Source organism: Pyricularia grisea (genome assembly GCF_004355905.1).
Source record: "Pyricularia grisea strain NI907 chromosome Unknown Pyricularia_grisea_NI907_Scaffold_1, whole genome shotgun sequence".
Taxonomy (NCBI): domain Eukaryota; kingdom Fungi; phylum Ascomycota; class Sordariomycetes; order Magnaporthales; family Pyriculariaceae; genus Pyricularia; species Pyricularia grisea.
Window position 1 is genome coordinate 4,840,634 of NW_022156716.1, and position 16,386 is coordinate 4,857,019.

Genomic DNA, 16,386 nt, shown 5'->3' on the forward strand with positions numbered 1-16,386 from the left:
GCTCAAAGTTATCACGTGTACATTGGATGTCACTACGTGGTAATATCTGATCTGGTCTCATATCAATCCTTGGGGAGAGGTCAGGGTCATAATCGTTCAGAATGGTTCATTGTTTTTAGCTTATACTGTGATCTGCATAAAGTAAATCGTGTTCGGACTGAAGACTCACCGGAAGATGGTGACTATACTAATAATACACCAATAATATGAATGTTTTCCCGGAGATTTAGTCATGTTCCCCTTCGCCCGAGAAGCGGGCGATACTTTTGACGTTCCAGTGTACTGATGTGTGCATTAGAGTTACGACACAACAGTCCGTCCTGTCGAGTTGCTGCCGCTGTGACAAGCTTGTTTATTCATTCAAGTCTGTTTATTTTCGGGATTTTCACCTGACAACCCGCGATGAACTGCACGTGTATAAAATGCCCCCTGGGCTCGGATTCAATTACTTTTCTTTTACACGGACAAAAGGCCGAGGGTAAATAACTCGGGCCTGTAACCCTGCAAGCCCTGCTAGGTACTCGGAGCACTGATACGCGGGCCATCCGCGCGATAGGTTCGTGCTACTATTGTATATCTCTCTTCGAGAAAATCATTAATTATGGAGTACAAATATTTGACCGGCGCCTGTATTATCCCTTATCAATATATCGTAACGTCAAACGTGTTCGATCCACACACAGTTCTCATTGAGACTCCACTCTCAAATCTGTTTTTCTTTTTTTTTTTTTTTTTTTTTTTTTTTTGTACGAAGTAAGTGCCCATAATTTTGTGGGTTAGCCAAGCGCTTTGCGGGTTACCAGAGCCGCAATCTTGGAGACGAATCGTCTGAATCTTACATCATACATGCATGCCATTGCCCTGCGATACCGGCATGGAAAGAGCTTGCTTCATCCATTCTATGGGGAAGGTGGGTAGCGGCCGACAATCGCATTGCGCACTGCACATGAAAATGATGGAATTCTTTTGACATTGAGGGTCCTCTCGGATTTGATGATAGCATAATTAAACGATTACAACTTGAGCAACTGAGACAGAGGGGTACGCAATCACTGTTACTCTATCGTTCTCCCCCCGCCTTCCTTGCAGTTACACCCTAAACTGACTTGGGCAAGTTGCCACCCACTGACCCGGTTGGCTTCTTTTTTTTGTCATCAAGGTCCTCGATAAGGTCTAAGCGCCGTTTGGATAAAATGATACTTTTTGGCTTATTACGGCAACAGACATCATGAATCATATCTAGTTGGCTTCAATCCGAGTCATATAGTAAGCACACCGCGTTTATAATGTGAGGAAGTAGGGCTCCAATTCTTGGCAATACGGATACTTTTGATCAGAAGCAAATTGATTTACAAAGCTATTGTCGCAATAATCGGTCTGATCTCAGAAGCCAAGCGGGCGCGAAGAATAATTCCATACGCCGTGGCTTCAACGAACTTCTATGACAGCCCGTTGAGATCCACAAAGTCAGCACATTGCACTGGGCCCCCTGCAGCTACAGGCACGGTATCAGCTGCATCCCCCAGGCTGCAAAGCACGCACTGGTCCACTATTGAAGCCTCGGAGCCAGGCCGAGCTCCGCCCGCTGAAAATTTCCAGTAGCCGACTCAACCAGTCAATTCGCTGCGATTGGGCGCCTTTGAGTTTCGAGCTAGTATATTCCTGCAGGTCAACACTCTTGCTCCCACAATCTGCGAACATTCTTTTAATACCAACTGGTCCTCAGTCTTCTTTTGCTCTAAGCCCTCTATTGATTTTTGTCTCTTGTGAGGGGCCCAAAGAGCGACAACATTACACAATCCCTCCCCGAAAAACAGCGCGCCCTACAGTCTGGATTGAGAGCGCGCTGAAGCGGGGCACAGGATGGGTGGCGTCGGAGAGTGCCAGTGGCCGGTATGGCAGGTTGATGATCTAACGCCATGTTTCCAGCATGAGTGAGTTCTTTTCGCCCTTGGGACTAGCTAGGCTGCGGCCTAACTGGTCAATTCCAATGTTTACTCCAGCTGACATTTGTTTCTTTAACCGTGTCTTAGCTACCTGAGGATATTGTTCCCTGCAATAGTCATAGGGTTATCCGTCCTGAAGCTTGGTTTTCGAGGCGCCCGGCATGCGGCGACCCGGTCCAAAAGGTACGTCTCTTACTCCGAGCTGACCCCCCCTTGCATTGGAACAATGGAATGGAGGTACATGCGGCACATAACCTAGTCGGTCGTTTGCTTTGTGAAACTCTTGACTTTGGTGTCTCTAAACCGTTCTTCGCCGCGCTTCCTGAATTTATCGGCTAACGAGCCCTCGCTCAAGCGCTTCGACACATGCCTATGCGCCAGTGTCCAACGGTGACAATAGCCGCCCCGGCGCACATCGAACAGACATTTCCCCCGACGACGATGCGATCGCACAGGACGACGAGGATGACGAGGGCCTGGCGATCGGCGGTGGCCGATTGGCCCTCGTCAAGACGACAACAAAAGGCTCTATCGTGCAGGCGGACACACCGCCTGCTCAAACACTATCTGTAGTGGTCGAAGAGCTTGCCATCGCAGGTTTGGTGGCCATCTACGTGGTCGCTATGCTCTCACCCGATGCCCATGGATCCTACACGCTCGCCGGCAGAATTATTGGCCTGACCACATGGGTTTACGTCCTTTTGCTCGCCACCCTACGACTCTTCCTCGGCAACACACAATGGCGCGTCCCTCACCTCTGGAACCATACCGCCGCCATATACAGCTGCCAGTGGCTCTTCCTGCTTGGGATTTTCCGCTCCGCCTTGATCCATCCGTCCTCGAAGTTGGCGCAGATCCTCGTCATCGTTGAGTTCGCCCTGACCTCGTTGCTCTTTTTCATGGCCATCACGACGCGCCAGGGAAACAAGACCGTTTTGCTTGAGTGGGAGGATGGCATCCCACCTGCTCGGGAGAATCTGGCGTCACTTTTCTCGTCATTCACCTTCTCCTGGGTCAACCAGATCGTTTGGCAAGGCTACAAGGAGCCGTTCGATATGAGCAAGGTCTGGAACCTGCTGCCCAAGGACAAGGCAGCGACCGTACTGTCTCATTACAGAAGGGTCAAGAAGACGACTAAGCTGTACTGGCACTTGCTGCGTTACTTCAAGGGTGATCTGCTGGCACAAGCTGGATGGGCCGTAATGTCCGGCATGTTCACGTTTGCCCCGACGATGCTGCTCAAGGCCATTCTGGAGTATGTCGAAGAGCCGGATAGTGCACCCAGGAGCGTCGTTTGGCTTTACGTCATTCTACTCCCTGTTACCGATATAATTCAGTCCCTGGGAAACAACCGTGCGCTTTGGATCGGCCGGAAGATTTGCATCAATGTGCGGGCGATCCTGGTCGGTGAGATCTATGCCAAAGCCCTCAGGCGCAAGGCGGCTACCGGCAAGGATACTGTTCTGGGATCCGAAAAGAAGGATGATAAGCCCAAGGGCGGTTTTATAAGCAAGATCAAGAAGATGCTCTGTCTTGGCGGCAAAGACGAGTCGGAAGATGGAAAAGATGGCGACAAGGACAAGGACGATTCGTCGGATGAACAAGCAAACCACGGAACCATCATCAACTTGATGTCAGTCGACAGCTTCAACGTCTCCGAGGTCACGTCATACCTTCATTTCCTTTTCGCCTCGGCACCCACTCAGCTGCTGGTTTCCGTCATCCTTCTTTACCAGGTTCTCGGACTGAGCGCTATCCCTGGTTTCATCGTCATGGTCCTGCTTCTGCCTGTGAACATTGGTTTCGGCAGGGCTTTCAACAGCACACAGAAGAAGATCATGGCCTGCAGTGACAAACGTATACACTCGACCAACGAAGTTCTCCAGAACATCCGCATCATCAAGTACTTTGCCTGGGAGCACAGGTTTGGCGAGAGTGTGGATGAGAAGCGAAAGGCGGAGCTCAAGGCACTCAGGGCGCGCTACATGGTGTGGGCTTGCGCCGTTGCTGTGTGGAACACTGTGCCGATCTTGATCACCTTCTTCTCTTTCTTGGTGTACACCACTATTGAGAAACGCCCCTTGCACCCCTCGATTGCATTCACGTCCATCTCGCTCTTCATGCTCTTGAGACATCCCTTGGACCAGCTTGGCGACATGTTGGCCCACGTTCAGGAGGCTAAGGTATCGATCGACCGTATCGAGCAGTTCCTGAGCGAGGAGGAGACGGAGAAGTTTATTCAACTTGGAGAGGACAATGTTAACGAGGAAGGAACTCGTATGATAGCCCTCAAGGACGCTGCTTTCATCTGGGGCGGCAAAGATGTCATCGAAGCAGATGGCTCTCAGGCATTCCGCCTCCTGGACATCGACACCGAATTCATGATTGGCAAGCTCAATGTCATTACTGGTCCCACAGGTTCGGGCAAGACGTCTTTGCTGATGGCTCTGCTTGGCGAGATGACTCTTCTCAAGGGTCGCGTTTACCTACCCGGAGGTCGGAGCCGTGAAGATGTTCGCCCCGACCCCGAGACTGGCCTTGCGGAAACTTGCGCGTACGTTGCTCAGCAAGCATGGTTGGTGAATGCCAGCATCAAAGACAACATTTTGTTCTCGGCCCGCTTTGATGAAAAGAGATATCGGGATGTCATTGTCGCCTGTGCGCTCGAACGGGACCTGGAAATTCTTGACAATGGCGATGAAACCTTGGTGGGCGAGAAGGTATGCTATCCCTGTTCCTGTTCATCTATTTTTACCCCCCATGCCGATACTAATATCTCGTTCAAACAGGGCATCACACTCTCTGGAGGCCAGAAGCAGCGCATTTCCCTGGCTCGTGCCGTCTATTCCAACTCAAAGCACTTGCTTCTGGACGACTGTCTCAGTGCTGTAGACTCGCACACGGCTCAGTGGATCTTCAACAACTGCATCAGGGGTCCTTTGATGAAAGACAGAACCTGTATCATGGTCACACATAACATTCCGCTGTGCGTGCCGCACTCCGACTTTGTAGTCGTCATGGACAATGGAAGAATCACCCACCAAGGCAAAGCACTGGAGGTCATCACTTCAGGAGCGCTTGGCGAGGAGATTGCCCAGAAGGCCAAGTCGGAAACCCCCAACATCTCTAGAATTCCCTCTCGGGTTCCCTCAAGCGTTGGCGAGGGTAGTAGTAACACACTCCTCGACACTGACGGCGACGATCACCTTTCCAAGCCCAAGGGCACCAAAAAGCCGAAGAAGGCCGACGCCATGGAAGAGACAAAGGCTACAGGTGCGGTTAAATGGCCTGTTATGAAGCTATACCTGGCCTCCATGGGGTCTTGGTGGTTCTGGGTCGTTGCGGCCTGCATCTTCGTATCTCAGCAGGCCGGCGATCTTGCGTCTAACCTTTGGATCAAGGAGTGGGCAAGCCAGTACACCACCGAGGTTTCCAGCGTTCCCATCGCGACCAGCTCGCACACCTACGGCACTCAGTCCTTTGCCCCCACGTACATGGTGCCTGTGCAAACCTATGTCAAGGATCAGCTGGCCAGGAATGGCAACGCTACGGCTCTTGACATTGTTGTCAACTCCGAAGTCAATGCACAGTACTACCTCGTCATCCTCGCGATCATCGGTCTTGCGGGTTCTCTAACGGCATTCCTCCGTGATCTTTGGATCTTTTTCGGGTCGCTCACTGCGTCAGCCAAGATACATACACGTCTGCTGGGCGCCGTCACCCGTGCCAAGTTCAGATTCTTTGATGTCACGGTATGTTTACAGAAAACTTTATTTGCGTCTACTCAAATACTATGTACATTTCCAGTATCCTGGCTAGGCGCGCTAACTCGGAATTTCTGCAGCCGCTGGGTCAAATGATGAACAGGTTCTCAAAGGATATGGAAGCTGTCGACCAGGAAGTGGCGCCAATCGCCATCGGAATTTTGAGCTGCGCCCTGGGCATCACAGTGACTGTTGTGCTGATTGCCTCGATCACCCCTGGATTCCTCATCGCCGCCGTCTTTATCACAATGGCATACATTTTGCTGGCCAAGTTCTACCTGACTTCATCACGAGATCTGAAGCGCCTAGAGTCCGTACAGCGTAGCCCATTGTTCCAACAGTTTGGCGAGACCTTGAGGTAAGTTCTTATGCTGGTTCTCAAAATCTGACAGGAAAGCTGCCAAAGCAAAACACCGGAGCAATTAATAGCTAACAACATCACTTTCAGTGGCGTCACTACCATTCGAGCTTACGGTGATGAGCGTCGATTCGTCAGAGACAACCTGACCCACATCAATGGCCAGCTGCGACCCATGATTTACCTCTGGGCTACGAACAGATGGCTTGCCTTCCGTACTGATCTCTTGGGTGATTTCCTTTCCTTCTTCGCCGGTGTCTTTGTTATCCTCAGTATAGGAGTCATCGACGCAGGATGGGCTGGTATTTCTTTGAGTTACGCCATCGGATTCGCCGAGAACATACTGTGGCTGGTGCGGTTGTACTCGATCAACGAGCAGAACATGAACGCAGTCGAGCGTATTAAGGAGTACCTTGAGGTCGAACAGGAGGCAGCGCCCATCTGTGAAAACAATAGGCCGCCGCAGAACTGGCCAGCCCAAGGGTCAGTTGAGTTTATCAACTACACTACCAGTTACCGCAAGGAGTTAGACCCTGTCCTGCGCAACGTTACGTTCAAGATCTCTCCCCAAGAGAAGGTCGGTATTGTTGGACGAACGGGTGCTGGAAAGAGTTCTCTGGCGCTGGCCATCTTCAGAGCCCTTGAGGCTGATGGTGGTAAAATCCTGATTGACGGCATTGACATCGGACTCATCGGCCTGCGCGACTTGCGCGAGGCTATTACTATCGTTCCTCAAGAGCCAACCCTCTTTACGGGTACTATTCGGTCCAATTTGGACCCATTTCATTTGTTTACCGACGAGCAGATTTATAAGTCGCTGCAACGTGTGCAGCTTATTGGACCTGACGAAGCTATCCCTACCGCCGATGCCTCGCCTGTCGTACCAGCTTCACCAACCACACCAGGGGGCGCGAGCAACAAAAACATATTCCTTAATCTCTCGTCCAAGGTTTCCGAGTCGGGATCGAATCTGTCGCAAGGTCAACGTCAGCTTCTTTGCCTGGCCCGCGCTCTGCTGAAGGAGCCTCGTGTTTTGGTCATGGACGAGGCAACGGCATCCATCGACTACGCTACCGACAGCAAGATCCAGGACACTATCCGCGAGATGAAGGATACTACCATCATCACGATTGCTCACCGCCTGCAGACGATTGCAGATTACGACAAGGTTTTGGTGTTGGACAAGGGAGAGGTTGTCGAGTATGCCCACCCGTGGGAGCTCATGCGCAAGGGCGAAGGAGGCAGTTTCAAGAGCATGTGTGACATGAGTGGCGACACAGAGTTGCTCGCCAAGGCTGCGAAGAAGGCTTTCGACGCGAAGAAACTCATCGACGTTGATGACGAAGCTGCCGATGCCGCTCCATAGGATGGCTGCTCGGGCAACGCAGCAACAGAGGTTCTTAACAGGACAACATGTCCAAGAACCAGCAGTGGCTTCGCGGGTCACTCTTCCCAGCCATGGGTAAGCGATGGGGAGCCAACGTCAAGCGCCAAAGTTGCCAATGAGGGTTGGGAAGAAGAGAATCATCATCCGAACCAGTGCTTCCTTGAAAATAAGGATGCCAGCGCAACTTTGCATATCTGCAAGGCTAGCAACTACGATGATCGTGATACCACCGATGTCATCCCCGAGGCGGGTATTGGCAACATGAGTGAGGGCGTCTTGGCGCCTGACAGTGTTGCATTACGGGCAGCAGCTGGCTGGCTTGCTGGCTTATAGGAGCGGTTGATTTTATGACTGCTACTCAAGAAAGGAGTAATGCAGAGCGGCAGAAAGGAGTTGGTTGTATTATTACTAGCGCATTAGAGTATGCTCGAATTTTCTATGTTCTTCGAAATTAAAAGCAAATTATATAAACTTTCTCAACAGTGCACTTTTTTTTAAAAAAAAAAGTTTGGGTTCCCTGATTGGGCATCAACCAGCATATTCGTAATTAGCTTTTTTTTTCCTTTTTTTTTTTTTCTTCCTTGACTCCCCTCCTGTCGGGATATAGATCTTAATTCCGGCTCCCAATCCTCTCGTAGTAAGCATCTCTGAGAGTGAAAACAGCATTTGTCAATAGTGTGATAGGACAGAGCATTTTTGTAAGTGGAAATAGACAATTCGTATTCAGCGTGTGTACATACATATATACACGCCAGGATCCTTGCTGTTTATCAGTATTTCGGACTACCAAAGAAAGGAAACCTAAGCCAGGTGTGGGAATCAAGTATGAATCTATATAGTATAGAAATTGATACGGTATAAAATGCAGCGTGTGAATGAGGTGAGTACCTAATCAACCCATTCGCTGACTTTGTCCGTGGAAGGTTTTCTTTTGGGGAGTGACGCTGAGGGCGAACAATTAGAAATTACCCCACTACGGTTTCAGATACACTTTTCCATAGTAGTCTGACTAACCACGAACGGCAATCGTCAACGTCGAATATCAGGTATTGAAACATAAAATCCAAACAAAATCAATACGCTTTCTTTTGTTTTGTTTCTGTTTTTCGGCCGTTTGGTCTTTTATCTGTCCAAAAAAGAAAAAACCCCTACTGTTACTTACTCCATCGATTTCCACCTCATCATGGAAATCACAAACCCCCGCCGCATCCTGGCGGTCTCGTTGGAGAGCGAGGCGGAGCTTCTCAGCAAATTCATCAAGGACCTGACCGGCAGCCATCCGACGCCGTTGCCGACAGCACTGCCGGAGACTACGGGAGGAGAAGAAGGGGATGGAAGCAGCGGCGGTGGCGGCAGTGGTAGCACAGGAGGAGGAGGAGGAGGAGGAGGTGGTGGTGGTGGTGGATTGGCGGGCACGACGCACGCTCTGACGCTCAAGACGGCCTACTACAGCGCAGAGGTGCCCGTGTGGCTCGACACGCCGGCCGCTCCGGGCGAGTGGGCCGACACGTTCCTCGGCGCCGAGGCGAGGGAGGTGCTGGGGGTGCTGGGCGGGGTCGCGGTCGTCTTCTCGGTCAAGGGGGAGAAGGAGGAGGGCGGTGCCAGCAAAGGGCGGGAGCTCGTCGAAGCGGTGGGCAGGGTGATGAGAGAGGGTCTGGGCGGCTGGGAGTGGGACGGTGTCGGGCTCGCTGTCGGTTTCGGCGAGGTCGGACCTGATGCTGGTGATGTGCTCGGCGACTGGGAGGAGGCTTGCGGCGAGGCTGGGCTGGAATTTGTGCATGCGAAGGGCGGCGGTGGGGATAAGGGAAGGAATGAGTTTGGCGGTAAGTGAAAGGGCGTTTTTGAGACGGCCAGGGCTGGATGAAACGGTCCCAATGGGGGTCGCGTGGGGATACTGAGACTGACATCAACGATTGCACACGACAGAAAAGACGGGGATTCCACGGGTCCTGGAGGCTCTGGAGTCCAACGACTGGGCTCTCGACCTAGACGCGGATGGCACGGGGCTGGGTGATGACGATTATGATGACTTTATGGGCCTGGAATCTTCGGATGAGTTTGGCGACTTTGAAGAGGCAGCAAGCCGAGCGGCCCAGAGGAGGAGGAGCACAGACCTGGATCCGGCGAGCCTGAGTTTTGGCTTTGACAAGGCCGACTTTGAGGGCCTCAAGCGAGCCATCTGGAGTTCCGGGGTCGATGCCGAGGCGGATGCCGAAGACATGAGGATAGCAAACGAGGCTTCTTCGCTTGAAGGATCGAGCAAGTTACAGAAAGACGTGGCAGACAAGCCAGGTTCATCATCAGGAGAAGGGCACAGCGCAAAGGAGTCTCAAGGGCAGGAGACGGAGGACGACATCGGGCAAGAGGACGTCGAGAAGGTTGAGGCCATGATGCGCAAGCTGCTCGCAGTCCGGGAAATGGGTGGTAGTTTGCCAGAGGAACAGAGGAAGAGATTGGCTGCCAGAGCTGTTGGCGAGGTCATGCGGGATCTCTGATTTTCTTTTCTTGGTCTGCCTGACTAGGTAGGTATGTACCGATATACAACATATACACACACAGACACGCAAACCCTTGTTCGGTTCTCTATACAAGGCCGACTATCTGAGCCGGAATTAGAATTGGCGGGTTTACATGCCAAGATGGGATACCTGCGTAGCCAGATTATCCGCTCAGGTTACCCACGGTCAGGAGGCGGGGGAACATGCATCGAGTGGTATTGAACCACATATACTATAGTACATACCGCAAGCTTGCTTCTGTCATATCTTCCCCGAATATATTCTTACCCCAGGTTGGCCGGATCATCGGGGATCCCCCATGATCGACTTTTTTCTTTCTTTCTTTTTTCTTTTTTTTTTTTCTCTCTTCATCTGATCTCACTGCTTGATGCCGAAGCCCTCATCCTAGTTCTAAATCCTAGTAGCCATAACAGGCGACTCAGGGTTTCGGAAGATACAGTTGTTCTCGAAGTTACTTCATGGATACTCCTTACAGAAAGAAGGCAACAATAAATGCCGCGGACGGCATTGCCGTACAAACAAAACGAAAATCATGATCTCAGACTCCACATATGAAAGCATAGTGACCAAGGACCGTAGCTACTGACTGACTTGTGTACCGTTGTCAACCTTACTCAAACTTTTTTTTTCTTCCTGAGGGGTTTCTCTCTCCCTTGCGTCCTCTTCTCCCACACTGATGCCAGTCTCGGTTCTGGGGACAGCCATACAAGGAAACCCTGCTACATTGACAAACAGACAGAATCCAACCGAGGAGGAAAACAAACGTCGTTATCCGTAGGGGAGGCTAAATCTTGCACCAAGCGAACAAGCAGGAACCCTAGATCAAGCTTCCCTCCCGAAAGACGCCGTCACAAAGATGGGAAACAAAGATTACAAACCGGTCTCTGCGTGACGTGATGTATAACCAATCGATGCATTTTTTTTTCCAAGTTTAACGAACGGAACCACCGCCGACCGAGATTGAGGCCTCGTCGTCTGGCTCGAGCGTCACTCCATATAAGTCGAGATGTGTGGCACACTTTTTTTTAGATCTAGAGTCTAGAACTAGACCACGGGAGAAGAAACCAAGGAAAAAAAAAAAAAAAAAAAAAAAAAAAAACATAAGGGGTGTGACTGGCAGGCTAAAAACCATTGCGCCTCGAAGGATTCTGACTCCACTAGATCCGAAAGGGAAAAAAAAGGGTTCGGTTTTGTCAAGTAAAAATATAGGCGCACGGCTGAGCTACTCCGTAGACACACATCAGATGAAAGGGTTGCCAACGGGAAAGCTTGGCGCCCGATCACGGTCAACAAAGTCAACAGCAATGACCACCGTTTAGTTTGGCGGATATCTTGTTACCGAGGAAAGATCCAGGCCGTCCCTGTTTTTGTTCGATTCACCTAGAGAGGGGAAATATTTCTTAAAGATTAACCCCTTTTCCCATTATACAATACCCCGAATTTGCAGTTGGTGGTTCTGTCTCTAGGCTTGACGAAACGGGCGGCCTCTCGGCCGGGTCTGGGCGAGTTGCTTCTGCGTCTCGTCAGAGAAGTTCTCCATAGCATCAGCCGAGGACCCCTGTCTGGTCTGCATCGGGATTTGGTGTTTGTCTGCCCAGAGAGGACACGGAAAAAGGTTTGCTGGGGTTCGACAATACGACGTTAACCAACCATTTTATTCCATGTCAGCAGAGATGTTTGTCGTGCAAACCCTTACCTTGTCGTTTTTTTTTCTTCTCATTGTTTTTTTCTCCTCGCTCCGATAACCGTTGGCATCATCATTTTACCTTTCAGTCGTCCCAGGTCAATTCACATTCCTCTTTTAAACAGGTACCTACCGTGTTAGTTTGCCTCATTGCCCCTTGCCCTGGACTTCTTCGCCTAGATTGGCGAACCAGGTATTGTGCAATTGACAAGTCACAGGAGTGACGGACCAATGCGTTCAAGGTCTCGAAACCGCCCAGGCATCGGAAACTGGCATGAAGAAAAACCAGCGAGCCGGTGACGACGTCGAAAAAAGTGTGACAGTGACCCGTGCATGACGGATCTTTCGGTTGGAGTCCCGCAATTGGATGGTCTTCCTCCCTTGGCCTCCACACAGACCAGGCACCAAAGGACGGCATTTCTCTTGGTCTCTGGCCTAATACCCACAATGTGTGTTTGTAGAGCAGTCGAGGCCCTGTCTCTACTTTGCGTCGTCAACATTCCTCAGCATTGCGAAAGTAGAGATGGGCACCCCTTGTTTTCTTCTATCTTCTGTTTTTCGACCGGCTTGTCCGTCTATGTCAAACCTGTCGTGAATCGAATTCCACAAACGACGTCGGGTGCTGCCCGTTAACAAACGTCAGCTATAGGGACGAGGGGGGGGGGACCAGCTTGTCAGTCACAAAGAACAAAAAAAAAAAAAAAAAAGTGGGCTGGTGGGAAAGGAATGTGGACGCGTTGTGACTGGAGGAAGTTTCGGAGCCCAGGAAAAGGAGACGAGGATCCATTGGACCAATTGGAAAGCATTGCGAGTTGGGTGGGTGGAAAAAAGGGCTTGGACCTGAGCCTGACCTGACCCGGTAGGTGCCGTTCTGGCTTCCCAATGCCTGCCTGCAAGGAACAGACGAACGAACTGGGGGTCCCTGTCCACCCGTCCGTAGAAAGCCTCAGGGGTAAAAGTGGGGATCATGCATGCACACGATCCGTCTTCTGCCCTACTATAGTATAGTAGCTGTACCTATCTAGGTAGTAAGGGAGAGGAATACCTGGCTTGCTGGCCTGTGCTGGCCTGGAACTGTCCAAGCTGTTGTCTGGTTTGGTCTGGTCTGGTCTGTTTTTTTTTTTTTTTTTTTTTTTAACCAGCACGAGTTGTGCAGCGGCGGATACAGTGTGCATATGAAGATAATGGAGGTTAGATAGTACGCGACCGTATCGCCCACTTGCATGGAGGCGCGGTTGTCAAATTTCCGTGGCTGTCAACTCTTGACTTGTCTGTCTGACAGGCTGCGTTCAACTTGTGGGAAAGAACCAAAAATCCTTCCCGATCAGCTGCTGACTGTGTCTATCAATGATGTCAACATGGCCTAGAAAAGTAAGCAAGCAAACGGCTCTATTGATTGCATTGCATCAAACGCCCCCAAAGCGGCGCTTCTATGGTAGGCAACGGCAAACAACCCTACCTACCTCTACCGGCACATAGGTAAGTACGTACTATGGTAGGTAGCTTGGTAGGCAGCTTGGTAGGTAGGATGAAGCAGGCCTGGCCGGCCATCTTGGACCGTGCCGATAAGATCGGGACGGAGAGACATGGAGCCGGCACATTTTCAGCTCCCTTTTTTTTCTCAGGAGGAACCAACAGCAGAGCCACACACGATCAGAAATGCAATGGCAATGGAGAAAATGCACAGCAGTGAGCAATGCATGATGCTCCGTCGTTTTGGGGGAGCACAGTGTACCTGACGGTCATTCATGCATGCAGAATGCAAGGTACGAACGAACAGGGGGTTGGGCGGTTGCACGCGAGTTTTCTGTGGTTCGTGGCCGCCTCCAAGGTCGTTACAGTAGCCCCGACCATGTATCGTAGAATTCTGCTACGCAAGGTACCCCGTACTGTGGGTAATCGGATTTGTGTATCTGTGCCTCTGCTGCGCATTTTTTTTTTTTTTTTTTGGGTTGTTTGTTTATTTTTCTCCTGCTCTTTTTATTGTTGTATATGGCCTCCCCCTCTTGTGCTCTTCAATTCAAAACTTGTTTGGGAGTGACACCATGACAAGTCCGTAGGTGAACCCTTGCGTAACTCACGCCCACTTTCGCTGTCTTATCGGCCTGTCGGGCTCGAGAGTTGCGACAAACGTCGATGAGCGGGCATAATGTGACCTTATGACTGGAGGTAACGGAAGACAAACCCCACGTTGGGGTCTTGGCTATAGCCTTGGCAGTAAAGCGTGAGCCTTTCCACCCCAACGCGCCCCTTTCTTGCTCCCGCTTTTTGTTTTCTTTTGTGGCCTTTTTTTTTTTTGTCCAACAAGAAACTTTGCACTGGTGAGAGAACATTCGGACATGGATGGAAAAGGAATTGAGAGGAAAAACAAGGCGTCGACGACTGGCTCCACGCGACACGTCCGCCTCCTTTCCCGGACTGACCAGCCCACAAGCCGGCTTTCTCATCACACCATCAAGGCCGCCGTCTTAAAGCCAGGATGAAAACCATTTCATCATTGGGACGTTCTTCAATAATCGACCCTTTTGGATAAAAGACGGCTGAGGATATCCCAAATTCTAATCCCCCTTTCCATTTTTTCCCTGTGCGTTGGGGAATCAATTTACTACGACACAGTACCGTTACTCTAAAAAGTGTGGCTGGGCGGCGGAGCATGAGCCGATTGAACCGACGTCGTGTCTTCTCCGCCTCTGACTCTGTTTTGGAAAGGATGGAGAGCGGCGGTCAAGCTGATCGTCTTTGGAGCACGGGGTTTCCTTGCCATAGGGGTTGATCCCACTGGCTTGACGGGGTTGCTTGACGTGCATGCTCAGTGCTTTCCCCTCATTGAATCAGGCCCTGATAGCAAAGCAGCCCACGTTCAAGTCGTTTTCTTCCCCGTATTTTACTTCGTATTGTTTTATTTTTTTGGGGTTAATTTCTGATTTTCTTTTACTTTTGTGGTTTTGCCCACCATTCACCTACACATTTTCACAACTTTTTTTTTTCTGCCGTATCCTGCATAGCGTTTCTCTTCACTGGGCTTCGGATCAAAAAATAAAATAAAAAGAGGCGCACACCTAAATGGTATAGCAGAACCGATGGTGCAGACGAGTAAAACCCCTGACGACGGCCCCGAAAGCTCGGAGCAGCTTCTGGCGCGGTTGTGGAATCGTCGCGGGGCTTGGGCGTTTTGCCTTGGTGGAGGATTATCCGCGCAGTAGAAGGAGGCCGATCTTACTTGCTTGCCTATAGCGCTTATCTTGGCAGGTGTTCCTTCGTAAGGAGAAAAAAAAAGATACTAGGCTTGCAGGTTGCTGCACAAAATACTGCCATGCAAAGCAAAGTGTAAATCATTGGAAAAGGCATAACTAGAACTTTCTTTTTAACAAGGCGCGAGGTTTAAAATCAGACCACTGCAAGATACGTACGTACAATACAATCCTTATGCTTGCAAAGTCTTCTAGAAGCCCGTCCCATGTTTTGGGTACCGGTAAAACTTACTTCGTACACCTACGTCGTACCTCTTCGATTGGGATTAGATGACAAAAGAAAAACAGCTTCGTAAAAAAAAAAAAAAAAGAGAGAGAGACCCGATCATGAAAGAGGGGGGGAGAGTGAAAGAGAGAACTAGAACTATGCACATACCAGGTGAACGCATCTCAAGTACCTTCATCCCACCTAGGTTGTAATCTGTTTTCTGGCCCCATAGTCAAACCCGTACGCGGTGGCACTTCAGCTGCCCGACTACACGGTCTAGTACCATACAAGACCGCGGCCGTCGTGACGTTGATGCGTGTGGGTAAGCTGAAAAGACATAGTGACCAATAAACATTATCTCCGCAATTAATTGCTCCGCTGCATGATGGTGTCTGTAGAGCACATATGTAGGCGATGTGCTCTGTGTTTACGGTTGCATGAAGTGCAAATGTATCCCTGGAGGTCAAGCCCCGGATCCAATGATGCAGAACTGGCCCCCTGAAAACCTCGAATTCTACCAGTCTTGTCGGTACGTCGTCCTTTGCAACAAAACCCATCATCGAAAAGAGGGGACGACCGTCAATCCCCTTGACTTTTATTTACATGGGCAATGCTTGGATTTTATTCGGTAGATACATGTGATTCTTGTACCATATTGCACAAGGGAGAAGCCTGGCCTGGCATCTGCCATCTGTGATATGTCGTTGTTTGTTGTCTCTCAGGCCTAGAAGTCGATTTCTAGTAACTGCAAATGTCGTGGCTCCCGAGATCTCCCTTGGATCATCAGGCAGGTCACGAGCAAAAATGCCGTAAGCACATAGTTCCATCCTTGAGAGAGTCATCCACCATCCATTAACCCTGCGAAACAAACTTCCGTTGCGGTCCGATGGGTAAAGTACGATTACTGTGTTCTCAACAATGTTTCCCAACCCTCAAAGATGTGTATCATCCGCTAGCACGAACATTTGTCAACCTTCATTCAATGGACTTACTAGTGATACAAAGCCCCGGCTTCTTCTTTACAACGCGTCCTTGCACAACTGGGGGGCTGTCATCCCATCTTTTTCCGTCTAAAAAGGGGGGTCTCACGTCCGCTCTTTGGGTCGGTTACCCAAAAGGTGGGTGGGTGTCAATTGGTCAGGTACCGCACTGTGCGTCCGGATGGGCCGTCTCTGATTCTTTTTTTTTTTTTTTTTTTTTTTTTTTTTTTTTTTTTTTTTCGTCTTTTTCTTCGGTTCGGGGTGTGCCAGGCCCTGTTCACCCTTTTTT

At 50.3% G+C, this 16,386-nt stretch overlaps 4 protein-coding genes across 4 annotated transcripts; 3 read left to right on the forward strand and 1 right to left on the reverse strand.

The window, feature by feature from the left end:
• The first annotated feature begins 1,702 nt into the window (after nt 1-1,702).
• Nucleotides 1,703-7,934, forward strand: PgNI_01475 (uncharacterized protein). The gene is made up of 6 exons (XM_031121546.1): nt 1,703-1,934; nt 2,034-2,129; nt 2,302-4,666; nt 4,736-5,698; nt 5,791-6,068; nt 6,159-7,934. Exons 1-6 carry the CDS (start codon nt 1,864-1,866, stop codon nt 7,432-7,434), a joined length of 5,049 nt encoding a protein of 1,682 aa, XP_030986288.1. The 5' UTR covers nt 1,703-1,863; the 3' UTR covers nt 7,435-7,934.
• A 704-nt stretch (nt 7,935-8,638) lies between these two features.
• PgNI_01476 (uncharacterized protein) lies at nt 8,639-10,016 on the forward strand (the record flags this gene model as incomplete). Its single annotated transcript, XM_031121547.1, has 2 exons — nt 8,639-9,278; nt 9,382-10,016. The coding sequence occupies 2 exons, from the start codon at nt 8,639-8,641 to the stop codon at nt 9,948-9,950; spliced, it is 1,209 nt and encodes a 402-aa protein (XP_030986291.1). The 3' UTR covers nt 9,951-10,016.
• A 1,371-nt stretch (nt 10,017-11,387) lies between these two features.
• On the reverse strand, nt 11,388-11,945 carry PgNI_01477 (uncharacterized protein; the record flags this gene model as incomplete). Its single annotated transcript, XM_031121548.1, has 2 exons — nt 11,671-11,945; nt 11,388-11,594 (listed from the first exon to the last, which is right to left on the reverse strand). Coding segments are annotated over exons 1-2 (231 nt in total), but the record flags the coding sequence as incomplete, so codon positions are not given.
• A 1,063-nt stretch (nt 11,946-13,008) lies between these two features.
• Nucleotides 13,009-13,502, forward strand: PgNI_01478 (uncharacterized protein; the record flags this gene model as incomplete). The annotated part of the gene is made up of 3 exons (XM_031121549.1): nt 13,009-13,029; nt 13,193-13,322; nt 13,417-13,502. 3 exons carry the CDS (start codon nt 13,009-13,011, stop codon nt 13,500-13,502), a joined length of 237 nt encoding a protein of 78 aa, XP_030986287.1.
• Nucleotides 13,503-16,386: the final 2,884 nt, after the last annotated feature.

What these genes read in the sequence shown, in the direction of transcription:
- PgNI_01475 (XM_031121546.1), top strand. Translation starts at nt 1,864, where the DNA reads ATGGGTGGCGTCGGAGAGTGCCAGTGGCCGGTATGGCAGGTTGATGAT. An exon ending in ACGCCATGTTTCCAGCATGA is followed by an intron (nt 1,935 to 2,033) that starts GTGAGTTCTTTT and finishes ACCGTGTCTTAG; the next exon opens with CTACCTGAGGATATTGTTCC. An exon ending in AAACCTTGGTGGGCGAGAAG is followed by an intron (nt 4,667 to 4,735) that starts GTATGCTATCCC and finishes TCGTTCAAACAG; the next exon opens with GGCATCACACTCTCTGGAGG.